This window comes from Juglans microcarpa x Juglans regia, chromosome 4D (assembly GCF_004785595.1).
Source record: "Juglans microcarpa x Juglans regia isolate MS1-56 chromosome 4D, Jm3101_v1.0, whole genome shotgun sequence".
NCBI lineage: Eukaryota > Viridiplantae > Streptophyta > Magnoliopsida > Fagales > Juglandaceae > Juglans > Juglans microcarpa x Juglans regia.
The window spans coordinates 33864343-33878903 of record NC_054600.1 but is presented as its reverse complement, the minus strand read 5'-3'; the positions used below and the strand labels follow the sequence as shown (position 1 = coordinate 33878903).

The 14561-nt window shown below is 38.3% G+C and overlaps 1 protein-coding gene across 1 annotated transcript in view; it reads right to left on the bottom strand.

The window, feature by feature from the left end:
- LOC121261288 (protein TIC236, chloroplastic) overlaps positions 1-14561 on the bottom strand; it is a 39453-nt gene that overhangs the window by 5471 nt on the left and 19421 nt on the right. Inside the window, 13 exon segments of the mRNA XM_041163592.1 lie at positions 4926-5054; positions 5256-5321; positions 5845-5930; positions 5933-6025; positions 6028-6118; positions 7012-7134; positions 7753-7812; positions 7955-8125; positions 8893-9394; positions 10839-10996; positions 12631-12714; positions 12815-13045; positions 13286-13348. Coding sequence (XP_041019526.1) covers positions 4926-5054; positions 5256-5321; positions 5845-5930; positions 5933-6025; positions 6028-6118; positions 7012-7134; positions 7753-7812; positions 7955-8125; positions 8893-9394; positions 10839-10996; positions 12631-12714; positions 12815-13045; positions 13286-13348 — 1857 coding nt within the window.

Here is a 14561-nt window from a genome sequence, read left to right as displayed (position 1 = left end):
AATATCAACAGCATTCTTGCTACCCTTCAATCCCTTCCACCCTACTAATAAATCCACCACTTCCTTAGGCATTACCCAAAGAAGACCAAACCGATTCAAAACCTCATTCCACAAGAACCTGGCCACTTCACAATGAAGAAAGAGATGATTAACAGATTCCCCATCCTTCCTGCACATGAGACACCAATCAACAATGTCATACCTCTCCTTCTAAGATTTTCAATTGTCAACACTTTGCCCAGGGATACCACCCAACAGAAAAAAGCTACCTTGAAAGGAACTTTCACTTTCCATATGTTTTTCCAGGGGAATTCACAGCTCCTGTGACGGGTTAATATGCTGTAAAAAGAGGAAACTGAGAACTTAGAATTTCCTGCAGGAACCCACAGCCTGTTGTCCTCCCCACCTAGCATCAACTTTGAACTGTAAAGCCTTTCCAGAAAAGCCTTAACATCATCCACTTTCCAGTCATTAACATCCCTAAAAAAGTTAACATTCCACTGAATATTATTGTCAATGCAAAAGAAAGAATATCCCTCAGCTGCATTATGATCCCTTGCAATTCTGAAAAGAAAGGGAAAATCCAATTTAAGTGTAGACTCCCCACACCACAAGTCATGCCACAAAAGTATCATCTTCCCATCTTCTACCTTTAATCTAATATGATTAGAAAATTCCCCCCATCCTTTCCTAATGAACTTCCACAAACTCACCCCACCTCTTGAGCACCAACCTCCCCATAAACTACCATATTTTACATCAATAACATTTCTCCATAAGGCATTTCTTTCCAAGTGGTATCTCCAAAGCCATTTCCCAAGTAATGCTCTATTAAAAAATCTGAAGTTTTTTTTATCCCCAACCCACCACAATCAATCAGTTGACATACCTTCTTCCAACTAACCTTCTTCTCCTTTACCACCCCATAAAAAGTTCTGAAATAAACTCTCAATTCTTCTTTCTACCCTTGCCGGCAATGGAAAAAGAAATAAGAAATAAGTAGGAAGATTTAGACAAGTTGATCATCTTCCAACCAGCTAACCTCCTTTCAATTTTCTCAATCACCCCATCCCAAATATTAACAGATTTATAAGAAGCCCCCAAAGGAAGCCCGAGGTACCTCAAAGGGAGTGAAGAAATTCTGCACCCCAGAATATTGCCAAGACTGAAATATTCTGAACAGAACCCACAGGAACGACTTCAGATTTCGATAAATTAACTCTTAACCCCAATATGGCTTCAAAACACGGCAAAAGTGCTCTTAAAGCACGAAGACTGTCAGAATTGGACTCACTCAAATCAATGTATCATCAGCAAACAATAAGTGTGAAACGCTTAAACTACTCTGGTCCTCATCACCCACCACAAAGCTGGACAGAAAATTACCATCCACTGCCTTCTCAATCATTCTACTCAAGGCATCCATGATCATAACAAAAAGAAAGGGAGAGATGGGATCACCTTGCCTCAAACCACGCGAGCTACTAAAGAATCCTACCGGTTCTCCATTCACCAAAATTGAAAATCTCAAAGTCGACACACAATTCTTTATCCACGAACACCATTTATCTCCAAAAGCATATCTCCTCAGCATATAAACAAGGAAATCCCAGCACACATGGTCATAAGTCTTTTCCATGTCCAATTTGATTATAATACCAGCTTTCTCCATTTTAATTCTACTCACCAAACATTCATTAGCAATTAAAACAGAGTCTAAAATTTGTCTTCCCCTCGCAAAGGCACTTTGCGATTTTAAAATAATCCTCTCCATCACCATGCTCAAACGATTGGCCAGCACCTTAGAAATGATTTTATACACTCCATTCATCAAACTAATAAGCCGAAAATCTCTCATCTCCACAGCCCCTACCTTTTTCACAATAAGTGCAATGAAAGTTGCATTAAAACTCTTCTCAAACCTCATGTACGAATGAAATTCAGCGAACACCTTCATAATATCTTCTCTAACAACGTCCCAGCATGCTTGATAAAACGCCAAAGAGAACCCATCCGGACCCGGAGCCTTGTCCCTATCCATACCCTTAACCACATCAAGTACTTCATCTCCTTCAAACTTTCTCTCTAGCCAATCAGCTTCAACCAGATCCATAGAATCGAAACAAAGTCTGTCCAGTTTTGGTCTCCAAGAAAAATCTTCCGAAAACAACTACTCATAAAAATTCACTATGTGAGCCTTAATATCTTCTTGATCCATAATAAGTCTGTCTCCATCTCGAAGAACCTCAATCACATTATTTCTTCTATGAGAGTTTGCCATTTGATGAAAGAATTTAGTGCACCAGTCTCCTTCCTTCAACCACAGAACCCTAGATTTTTGCCTCCACGAAATTTCCTCCATTATCGCTATATTTTCCAGTTCAAAAGCCACCCCTATTTTTCTTTTCTTGTCCCCCCCCGAAATAACCCCTTGCACCTCCTTCTCATCCAAACCTCTCAACTCTTCCATAAGAAACTTCCTCTTGCTGTCCAAATTCCCAAACTCCTCTTTATTCCATCTCTTTATATCTTTCTTAAGAGATTTCAATTTTCTAGCCAGAACAAAACTAGGAGTACCTGAAAAATTATAAGAAATCCACCACTTCCCACCCTATCCACAAATCCCTCATCCTTCACCATCCTCTTCCTCTGTACAGCAAATAGGACCCATTTGCAACTCAAAAATATTATTTTCAGAAGAAATAGCTCCATTCTCCAGCATCCCAACTACATTAAAAACCTAATTCTCCACCCCCTCATTCTCAACTACCTCGTCCACCATCTTTACACCTTCCTCCCTTACTTCCCCTCCCTTACTCACCTAATAGTGATGAACAGACACAACTTCTTCATTCCTACCTTGCTCCTTACTCAACCCTTCCTGATCCCTATATGAGACCGAGGATGAATGCACAATCTCAGTCTCCAGATGGCTTCCCACTCTCGAGGGCCCACCAAAACACGTTTCCTCCATCATCGAACCACTCTGTGATGAAGAAACCACACAGATCATTGATCCCAGTCTATCTTGCAAACTATCGGAATCCAATCTCTTCAATATATCCTGAGATGGCGTCGCCATTGTGTCATTCATCGTCGGGGAACACCCACCTTGCTCACCTCCCACCGTCGCTCCATTCTGTGTAGACAAATCCACCAACGGTGCCGTCAAGCAGCTGGATCTAGCTTTCTTCTCCTTTATCGAGCCAATAGATCTCAGTACCACCCTCTACTCCAGGCCCTTCCTCGTCGGAAAACTCCCATTAGGATCGCCTCCCTCCGTCGCACCCCTCTGTGATGACAAACGAGCCATCAGCTTTGACGATGGGTTGGGCCAACGCTTCATTTCTCCTCTCGGGCCCAAAATAGCCACAATGCTTTCCTTAGGCCTCCAACAAACAGATCGCGTGATTGGGCCTCTACCCAGCCCACTACCATAGCCTACCTCACTTGATCCACTCATCCCCTCCACCAGCCTCACTTTATTTTCTTGGGCATCCATCTCATGGCCCAAAACCATCATTAAACCCAGCCCTCCATCAACCTTATTCAATAAAAAGACAATTTTATCCTTCCATCCCATTAATTCAGAATGTAAATGCCAAAGTGTCCCTTCCACTTTTATGTTTTCCAACACCTCGTAACTCCTACCGTCACCATAATTACGCCTGAGTTCTATCCCCCCTTCCTTCCTCCTTCCATCTTCCGGTGAGATAACCTCCTTCCTACTCTTGGCACCTCCTAATCTCTCTGAAAATTGCACAGGTTTCATCAATGCTGCCACATAAGAACCTCCTCCAGCCTTATCATCACCAGCATGTAAAGAAGTAGCAGCCATCAAATTACTACTTGGATGATTTACAACCTGTCCAACCTTGGACATGTCAATGGACAGCTTTGCTGTCCATAATCCTTCTTCTATTCTTCTTTCCTTATTTCATCTTTCCTTAATTTACTTAGGCTTGTACATAGCATATTGACAGGGTATAGTTTCCATATAGGGATAGACTGCTAGAATCACTCGTAAATTACTTTCTTTCCATGTATAGCTATCTTGTAAAGTTGATATATAATAGACAGATCACTCAAAGGCCAATTGATTCGGCCATTCACATTATTTTGACAGGACATACCTCTATCAGCATGATATGTCGCAGCGGAAGAGGACCCAACCATTTCTCGTAAGAATCTCACAAAACCAGCCCATCCACATCCACATCCACTCCTCCCTTCAGGATGACTAAAATTCCTATACCCAAACCTGTGCCATATTCTAACATCTTCAGAAATCTACCAGACTGATTATGGGCCCCCGCAACATAAAAACTTTTGTCTCCCTCCCTTCTAGTCTGATAATCAACCATCTTACCAAGATTCTTCCAACAAACCTCTATCTCCTTAGCAAACCAAACCACCATTCCCCCAGATAGATATAAAGACATAGTATGTTTTCTTCCCTTTTCTGTAATACAGAACACATTACCTCCTTTTCTCCTAAATTCAAATACCTTGGATTCTATACGCAAACTCCTATCCATCTCTAAAATAACAACTGACAAACAACAGAATGCAACCAAACTAAAGAAGACGATAAACAACAGGACGATTAGACATCATTACCAGTGAATACCTCAAGGAACACTCTTAATAGCAAGCTGTCGTTGTTTTCCTAAGTTATTACAGCTTTTAGATGTATCTTGACTAAAAACTATGGCTAAAAACTGCTCTGTTTTCAAAAGTAATATTGCATTGGTTGTAAAATGAGACATGTAAAATGAACCCTCATAATTCCAAACACAGGTTTTCCGCACCCAACATCTTGTGGTCCAGATGGTAATGTAATTTTGGCAGTCTACATTTTTAACCATTCACTTCTTGCAACACATACATCTATGACATTTGAACAAGCATATAAAGATATTTACCATTGTGTCTCCATTGCCTCCACCACTTGCATCAAGAGACCCATGCCAGCGACCCTTAAGTTCAGCCAAACCTGGAAGACTTACATCTTCAAGAATAACTTCATTGGAAGTGTAATGCCCCCGCATAACCTGAATATTGTACAGACAATATAATGAAAACATGAAACCTTGAGTCTTGGTATCCTCTACACCATTCATCCTATTTCTAATGAGGGGAGCAATAGAAAAGAATTCTACAGGAGAACAATAGAAACAAAGTCTATCTGGTTTTGTGAGAACCAAGCCAGGCCATCAATAATGCAGCTTTGGATAAGAAGTCATATGGAGTACCTCAAGCAGTCCTTGAAGATTTTCAGCATATAATCCCACTGACTGCAAACTCTGAATAAAAAGGTCCTGCATGCAGGGCCATAAACATGCATAGTCAGAATTCTCTTTTTCTTTTTAATACTGAAGAGTTATGATTTATAACAAGCAAAATTACATTTGTAATAGTGAAGGATATTAAAGACTTTAAAAAACATTGTAGATCTAGTTACATATTAGGAAAAGAATCAGTAAACAATTAGCATCATGCATCCCAATTTGCATCCACAACCTCGGGGCAAATCATCTCAAACACAATGCTAAACATTAGTTTTGCTATGTTATGGAAGGGTCACTAATGTTTTGTTCATTTGATACTTCCACTTATGGAGGAAGGGTGTGTTGCAGAACAGAGGACATTGAAATAGATCCAAATGATGGAGAATAACAGTAGTCAGCCATGCTCTGTAAGATAACAACATTTAATGCTTTGCGCCAACATCAAAGCTTAGAAACTTGGAAGTCAATCTCAAGCAACCATATATGGTTAACCTATGCGCAGCTGATTATTATTTTATGTATTCAATTACAACACATTTAAGTAGAATACAACCTTTGATCTGGAACGAACAGCAGGATCCGTGATTCGAGAAAGAAGTCTGGCAAGTGGAAGCACCTCAGCCACCTCAGCTGTAGGACTTCGAGTCTCATTCTCCATCTTCCCATAGAAGATATGACACTACCCAGATGCCCGGCCATTGCCCTTTTCAGCAAGCCACCCCCTTCCTTGCCAGCAGGGTACGGTCTCGGGTACCAGGCAGAACATATTCACCTTGAAGCTCGTAACGGCTGTTACTTAGTTCCAGAACAGTTTTCTCAACAGTGATCTAATCAACCAGTACAACATTAGACAGGTCATTCATACTGCCATATATACACAAATAAATTAATTATATAGGAACTAACGCTCATAACAAATGAACATGATTTGATATAGTTACTTTGCAACCCTAACTTTGTTCCAGAACAATTTTATCATCAGTGTCATAAGAGTAATGTATCATTTTCCAATGTCATTATGTAAGACAATACTAATAAGCGATTTTATTTTTGGAAAAAACAAGAGTTCCTGAAAATTGTTTATAAATAGAACTATTACTCCTTGAGTTACATAATCTAGGATGATTTTGACACAGCATTAAAGATATCTGCTGAGCTAAAGACAAAAAGACATAGCATGCATTATTTTTTGAAGGAAATCTCAGAAGAGTTGTCTTTAAACTGAAAATATAACAGCAAGGAAAAACAATCATTAGCATCAGGGTGTAGAATGCAAAATCTTACTGACCAATGCGATGTAGGCCTACTTTTGAAGCTTAAGATTTGAAACTGGACAGACATCTGATATCAACTACGTGAACAACAGATTACTTCCTTAGCTTGTTTACTTTGTAGGATAGATATTTGAAAACAGGTGGACATCTAAAATTTGATGTACTGTTTCACCTCTTAAGCAGTTTCTCTTTTGTAATTTTCATCCGTATTATCATATTTGCATTTGGAAGGGTTAAAGGTGATTAAGGTAATCCTACAAAATAAGATATCCAAGACTTTTACATGATAATAGTTGGAGAAGAAGCTAAAGCCATTAGGAAGTGAAACAACAATGTATCCAGCTTATTACAGGACAATGACAATATAGAATTACTATCATCATCTATGGCAATAACAAAAGATCAAGAGGAAGATTCAAGGTAAGAGCTATAGCTCAAGTACTCACAACATCCCCACTCCATCTGGCAGCCACATCTAGGGCTTCACCTAGCACACCACTGAATTTTGGCCGAAGCACAGATAATACACCATGACCTCTTCTTTTCTGAAGATTAAGCTGAATTTCTGCCTGAAAGTAAACAACCAGCTACTGGCTGAGTAACAATTTCAATTTCAAATTGCTACTGACAGAGTTAATTAAAATTTCACCTATAATAGCGTGGAAAGAAGATAAAACACACCACCATTGATAACTACCAGAATCTCAAAACTTGAAGGGGAAAAAAAAAAAACTCCCAGTGAATTTCAAATAAGATTAGGAGTAAATATTAGGTTCCAAGAAAAAGAATAACCGGTTCCCCATAATCACTAAGGAGTTTTTTTTTATAAGTCACCAAGGAATAAGGACTAATGGCTGTGTTCCAAACAAGAAACTAAGAAAGCTTTCCACAATTTTCTTTATTTTATACGTGAAGATATTAATAAGTTTCCTTCTTCATACCAAGAACAATATTGGACACTCCTGCAATTCTCAATATTTTCTATCAAAAAAATTTTAAGATAAAATGTTATATGATCTTGAATTTGGAATATTTTTTACTGGTCAACCCACCTCATTATGATCCGATGCACATTAAAGACGATAAAAGAACAGCATTTGACATATAGAATAATTTTTTGATAAGTCAAATAAAGCTTTAGACATAAAGAATACAAATAAAATCAAGAGATAAAGGGGACAACTTACTCTTTGAATTGTTCCCCTTAGTGAAGCCAACTCCAATTCATCAAGTGGCAGATTCCGTACCTGCAAACAGCTCACACAAAGTCATGAAAAATAAATAACTCCTATTCTCATACTATTGTTGCTCTTATATACAAGCAAACCTAATAGCTTGGAAAACGGAAATAAATTAAATTGCTATAGAAATAACAAAAAGTAGAAGCACCTCCAAGTTAGCAGAATGAAGTGGTTGGAAACAAACATTGGCTCTTAGTTGTCCTTTTTGAAGGGAAAAGGACAGTAATTTTCCATTTTGGGAATTATTTTCACTACCACGCTGCAGTGGCCCTACAACCTCCACTGCAAAGCTTTCATCTGGCCTACCTGAGGCATCCAACTGCATTGCCAGATAGAGTTAAGATTTCAGTATGACTTAGTAAGCAGAGCAGTGCAGAAACAAACAAAAATAGGTTTTTTTATAAGTAATTTTTTTTTCAACGATGCGTGACACACTAACAAATTAGCATATATTTGTGACTGATAATACCTGACCTCTCACTCTAGCAAATTAGCATATAAACAAATTAACAGATGAGTCTACCTAGAACAAATTCTTAGTGAATCGGTCATGTAGTCACAAAACAGTGGCATATAGGCAGTGTTTCTTCTGCCTTTTTCTCCACGAGGAGATAAAGCTTACCAATACAAAAAATTAACATTTGCACATCAAGAGGAAACTATATGGAAAGATGTTTGGATTCTGAAAATACTCAAGTGTACATGATAATGGTGTGACAATAACAAACCAGTAGCACAAAACATGATCAAAATAGTGCTATTAAGGACTACTGGACATCCCACCATCTGTTAACACAGGCAGTGCCATGTCACCCGCAATAGAACATAACTATTAGATTCCTTGGGCTTTTGATGTCCCTTGTGACATACCGCAAAACCCACAACTTCCACAGTTAAATAGCTATTAATTTCACACAGAAAGTCAAGAACCTCTTTCAGAAGATAAACTTGTTTAAGATACATTACTGGTGTAAGTAACCCAAGCAATATAACATATTTCAACCAATAAAACTAATATGTGAGGCTCAATTTCCGAAAAGAAAAAACTTGTGTACAAGTCTCTCTCTCTCTTTTTTTTTACATTACCTTGATACACCCGCGTGACATGCTCAACTGTCCCGCCAGCTGAGGTGCTAGAATCAGCTGATTCAGCTTGAGACCAGATATTAAAATGTCACCAACAAGACTATCTGTTTTTCCATTATCTTGCATTTCCACAGGTTGCATATTTGTAATACTACTAGACTTGAAAACCTTTCCCTGAAACTTAATCCTTCCGGTTGCTTTCAAATGCATGGGTCTTGGAGAGTCAAAATTATAAGAAGATAGTAAACTAAAAAACTCAAAACCACGCATGCGTAAATCTAACTCAACCCCATCAATACTAAATGGCATGACACTATTTGCATGAAACTCTTTTCTGTTGAGCCAGTATTCATCAAGATAGGATGTCTGAATATTCGTGAACAAGTCAAAAGCAAAAGATGAAGAATCAACTTTGATGTAGTTATGTGAAATTATGATATGTCCTCGAGCATCACTGAAGGAACCTTCTGCCATTGGAGCAACCCATTTAATGTCAAACCTCCTGCATTAAAAAATAACGATGAACAAGCCAACCTGAAGTATTATCAACATCCATAAAATGTAAACATTAGGTAAGCCAAAATTTGGTCCCTCTATGTTTAAATTCGTCATTAATTTGATGACTGCAATTTCAATTTTAAAAATGTCAACCTTGAAGTTCGGCATCATCAATTTGGTTTTCTTGTCAATTCCCACTAGCACAAGGGAAACGAAAAACCAAGATTTGCTTTTTTTGGGGAGGGAGTTTTTTGGGGGGGGGGGGGGGGGGGGGGGAATAGAGCAGACAAGCTTTGAAATAGAAAAATAAAATAATTACAGAGAAGCAGTAATGGGTCATTTTTTACAGGCGCTATTACTACATCTATTTCTTCACTTTAATCTATGTATTTGGTCATTTATTTCATTGACCCAGTTCAAATTGGGAAGGATTGAGAGAGTGCATATATATCTATATATATTGGGGGGGGGGGGGGAATAGAGCAGACAAGCTTTGAAATAGAAAAATAAAATAATTACAGAGAAGCAGTAATGGGTCATTTTTTACAGGCGCTATTACTACATCTATTTCTTCACTTTAATCTATGTATTTGGTCATTTATTTCATTGACCCAGTTCAAATTGGGAAGGATTGAGAGAGTGCATATATATCTATATATATTCTATATTCCCCCCCCCCCCCCCCCCCCCCCCCCCCCCCCCCCCCCCCCCCCCCCCCCCCGGGGGCGGCACTTGTCATCTTACCCCATATCTACTCCTCCCCTCCCCGAGCTCTCCTTTTGTTCTTTTTTCCCTTTTTCTTTGTAATTTCTCCAACTGCATTGAAATCAGATTTGAAACACCAAACCTATCCTTTCTCTTAATTCTTCCATCTGCTATTCACTTCTCAAACCCACAAACAACCAAACATAGAAACTCCTCACACTTACTGACAAACATGGTGGCACAGAAGGCAACAATGTGAACAATTGCAAAGATGGAGATCACCTACATATTGGCTCAGCGGCAGCAAGAGCCATACTTGAAGAAGCATATCCTCTGGCCTTGGAGAGTTCAGGAAGATCTGGGAGTATAGGGTGGTGTTGGAGGTGGAGAGGGCATGATTTGGTTATGGGTCAAACTAGTCGGTGAGTGAAAGGGTGGAAGTTGGGCTTACATGGGGAGAGAAAGCAAAAAGATGGGAATGAAAAACACATTTAAAGGCAGTAATTTAAGGGAAAATGACAAAAGAATCAGACTGACTGATTCCAAACTCTCCAGTTGGCATTGCTAAATTTGACATTATTAGAACCAACTCGACAAAATCCCAAATTTAGACGGACCGAGTTACAGTTTGGCTTAAAAACTAAGTGCATAGAACTTATAGGCAACAGCACAGGATTTTTTTTAAAGAAAAATGGCATGGGAAAAATTTAATCAACAAACAATTAAAAGCCTAAGAATCTTACGGTCTCAAAAGAGATCCAGACAATTTCGTTTCTCCATTTAAATCCCCTAATTTGAGGGGGATCAGATGAAGATACCCAGGGATATAACGGTGCATGATATTATCAAAGGACATATTTCCAGAGAAATTCACATCTATTGCTGCATCATCCACCTCACCCTGCAAAAACAGAGTATTCTACATCAAAAAGAAATAAACTTAATTAAAGGAAAAAAAAAAACTAAAGTGAATAATCACCACAGATTCCAAACAAAAATTTCCCAATAACTAGTCAGGTGACTTGTTATTCACTAATTAAGAAAAGCTTTTCCGATTAACGATATAGCGGGTTCAACAGCGGATTGGATTCTGAATAAAGATAATGGGTTTCTACAAACCCTGGAACTTTCATATGGAGAGCAGGGAGAATATGAAAACCAATTTAAAGCACTACTAACTGCAATCGAGGCGAGCCACATGCTTGAAACCAAATCTAAGTTTAAGAAAAGCAGGGAGTTAAAGAATTTTTCTTGGGCAATCAACTACGATACTAAGGAGCTAGCTCAAGTCGAGGGAAGGCTAAAGGGAGGGCTTTGTGAAGATGTTCTTGTAGTGGGATGTAGAAGATGGAGTCGGGGAGGTGTATCGATAGTTTTCCAATTCGGGCTTGGTGTATTTTGGGATAGGTTTTCATGGGCTTTTGGGTCATTAGGGGCTTTCTTGTATGGGCTAGGTGTTTTTCTTGTATACGTACAGTGTACTTAGTTACTCCTATTGATATATATATATATATATAATATCATTACTTATAAAAAAAAAAAAAAGGTGACTTGACTAAAGTGAAGACATGTTGCTTTACACCCATGTCTAGTAGGACTATTGAGAAATGACTTCCATCCAAAATGGGTCTAAAAAGGGTGTAGAAGCCATATAAAACACAGTATGATCACGTAACAACCCAAGGAAAACCCAAGCAATGTCTAGGTCCATACCCCAAAAGGACTAGTCAATGTTATAATTAAAGCCGTTTGAAATCATTATGAAGGGCATGAATTTCTCCTTGCCAAGTAATGTGGGATCCCACTCAACCCCTTATAATCAATTCAAGGCAATGCAATTTCCCTTTTTTAAATCCCTGACATCCTCATCAGGCTATTCCATCATAGGTGGTGGCTCAAGTCTCACACTTCTAATTGGGATTGACTTTGTACCATTTGTACGACTCAAAGAAGGCTAAAGTCATCTAGACCCATACTCCAATAGAACTAATCACTGTCACAATTGGAGCCACTTAAAATCATTATAAAGGATGAACTCCTTCCCAAGCTATTTGGGGTCCCCTTCACCACCTTTCTTATAATCAATCTGGGACATTACAGATCGGATCATGATAAAGCCCTAGAGAAGATCCTCTTTTGAAACCCATTAAAGGGAAAAAATGAGTTGGCTTGCCAACCAAATATGACACTCAGAAGTAATGGCAAATAAATAAAATCAATCCATGGATAGGGAAAGCGGCGGACTGAGGAGAAACAGTTAAGTCTCTAAACCTCATCAATTGGTGAAAGTGACTGCAAATCCATGCATTTGTTAATTCATAAACAAGCACAATAGGCTATTTCTTGATAAGAAATATCCTATTGTATTTTTTGAACAAATACATGGATCTTTAAAAGATCTATTATCAGATTTGTTAATAGACAAGTTACTGCTGATTACTATATTACCGATCAAAAAAATTGACAAGTATTTGTACTTATTAATTAATAAATGCATGAATTAACATGTAGGCTATTTCATAAGCAGTCAGATACCTCTGGGCAAATCCATGCATTCCCTGCCCCTCGAATTTCACCTCCATCCACGAGGCTAGCTCTAATTCCATACAAGTCAGCAACCTATCATATGTGAAGAAATTTACAGGATCTATTATCATACTTGCATAGAAAAGAAGTTACCACTCTTTTGTAAATTCGCTTACCGTCCGACATTACTTACACAATTATCAGTGTTAAAAGTGAAATTGGCCGATAAATATGAAAATGGAACACGGTCAAAAGCTGCCACTGCACCAGCTTCTTTGCTTTTCAACATTACTTCATAGGCAGAGGATGCAGGAAACTCAGACACTGAATGAGATATCTTCCTAGAAACCATTCCACTTCCCACAAATATAGGAGCATCCAGTGGGCCTTGACAGTTGAATACAGCAGTTACCGAACCGGCCAACTGCAGCACATACAGAAAGAAATGGAGATGAAAACAAAGTTGACTGGTTAGGATGAACTAGTATACCAGTATTACTTGCAAGATAAAAAGACAACAAAAACAAAAAACGCAAAGCACTTAAGTTTGATAAAGAGAAAGATAAAATAGAGCATATACCATGGATATATAGTACATACACCCTATATTTAAGCATCAGCACTTTTAGATATTAGACCAAATGGAAAATGAAATCAAATTTACCGGGAACAATAAAGGCTTCATCTTGAAAGTTTTCATCAGGGCATTTACTTCAACACATGGAACCTGAACATAAAAGTACACAGATTATTAGTTGGATGCCATATCCATTAGAAAATGACAGAAAAATGAGCTATTAAGCTCAAGCAATGTCTTGATTTGGGAGTATGATTCTGTTACAATCAGCAAGTTCATGGATATGGGCCCTTGACCTAGAGATACCATCTTAACATGACATTTTAACCTTAGGAAGAGATCCACCATATATCCACTGCTAGACATAAGAATGCATGCACACGAGCAAAAAGTAAACTTACGTGGACCTTCTTATGTTTTTCCACACTCCAATTCCATAAGGACCACTCACTTCATTAGAACACCCTCTACCCCACATACTAACATACTTAACTTCCACCACCAATCACCGTAAGTGCCTTAGACATTTGCCCAACAAAGCATGATTGAATGCCAGCAAAGTTCTAACTCCCAACCCTCTTGAATAAACCGGAGTACAAATCTAGGGCCAGCTAACTATATGAAACTTGAATTTCTCACCAACTCCAACCCACAAGAAATCCCTCTGAAAATACTCTATACAGTTGGCCACACCAACAGGAACAGGAATAGAGGCATAGCAAGTGGGCAAATTAGATAATGTCGTTTCCACCGTACAAATCGACGTTCTAAGAATCAAAGTCCCAACAACCTTATTTTTGTGTTATATAACATAGTAATTATCCTTTTGAGATTGGGGCAGATGGCCGAGTGTGCTAAGAATATTTCTAGTAGAACATCTTTCACAATCCCTGGAGAGGTAATTGAACAAACATCGAATAAAATAATACTTGAGGGATCACAAGCAGCTGCATATTTATTCCGTAAGGACCTAACCATTATCTTATATTTACATCCAACAAACCGGTAGATATAAATACTTATTTTCAGAAGAGATCAGACAAAACTAAAAATAAAACCAGAACCATGAGCAAGAATTGTAAAGTTCAAGTTACAGCAGCAAGTATTGACCACCGAAAAGCCATAACACTACGGTTTCATGTCAAAACAAATTTGCAGCATCTAATTATTCACCTGATAAAATTACTTCACATATATTGAAACTGATTATTTATTAACTGAAGTATTAATATATATGCCAGAGCCTAAAGCAACATTAGATGTGAACAATAAACCAATGAATTTTTCTGGCATGAGTTGAATTTTAGACTAGGCGTTTAGGATGTTGAACTCTAGGCGTTTGAAGGTGGAATCAAAGACCTTT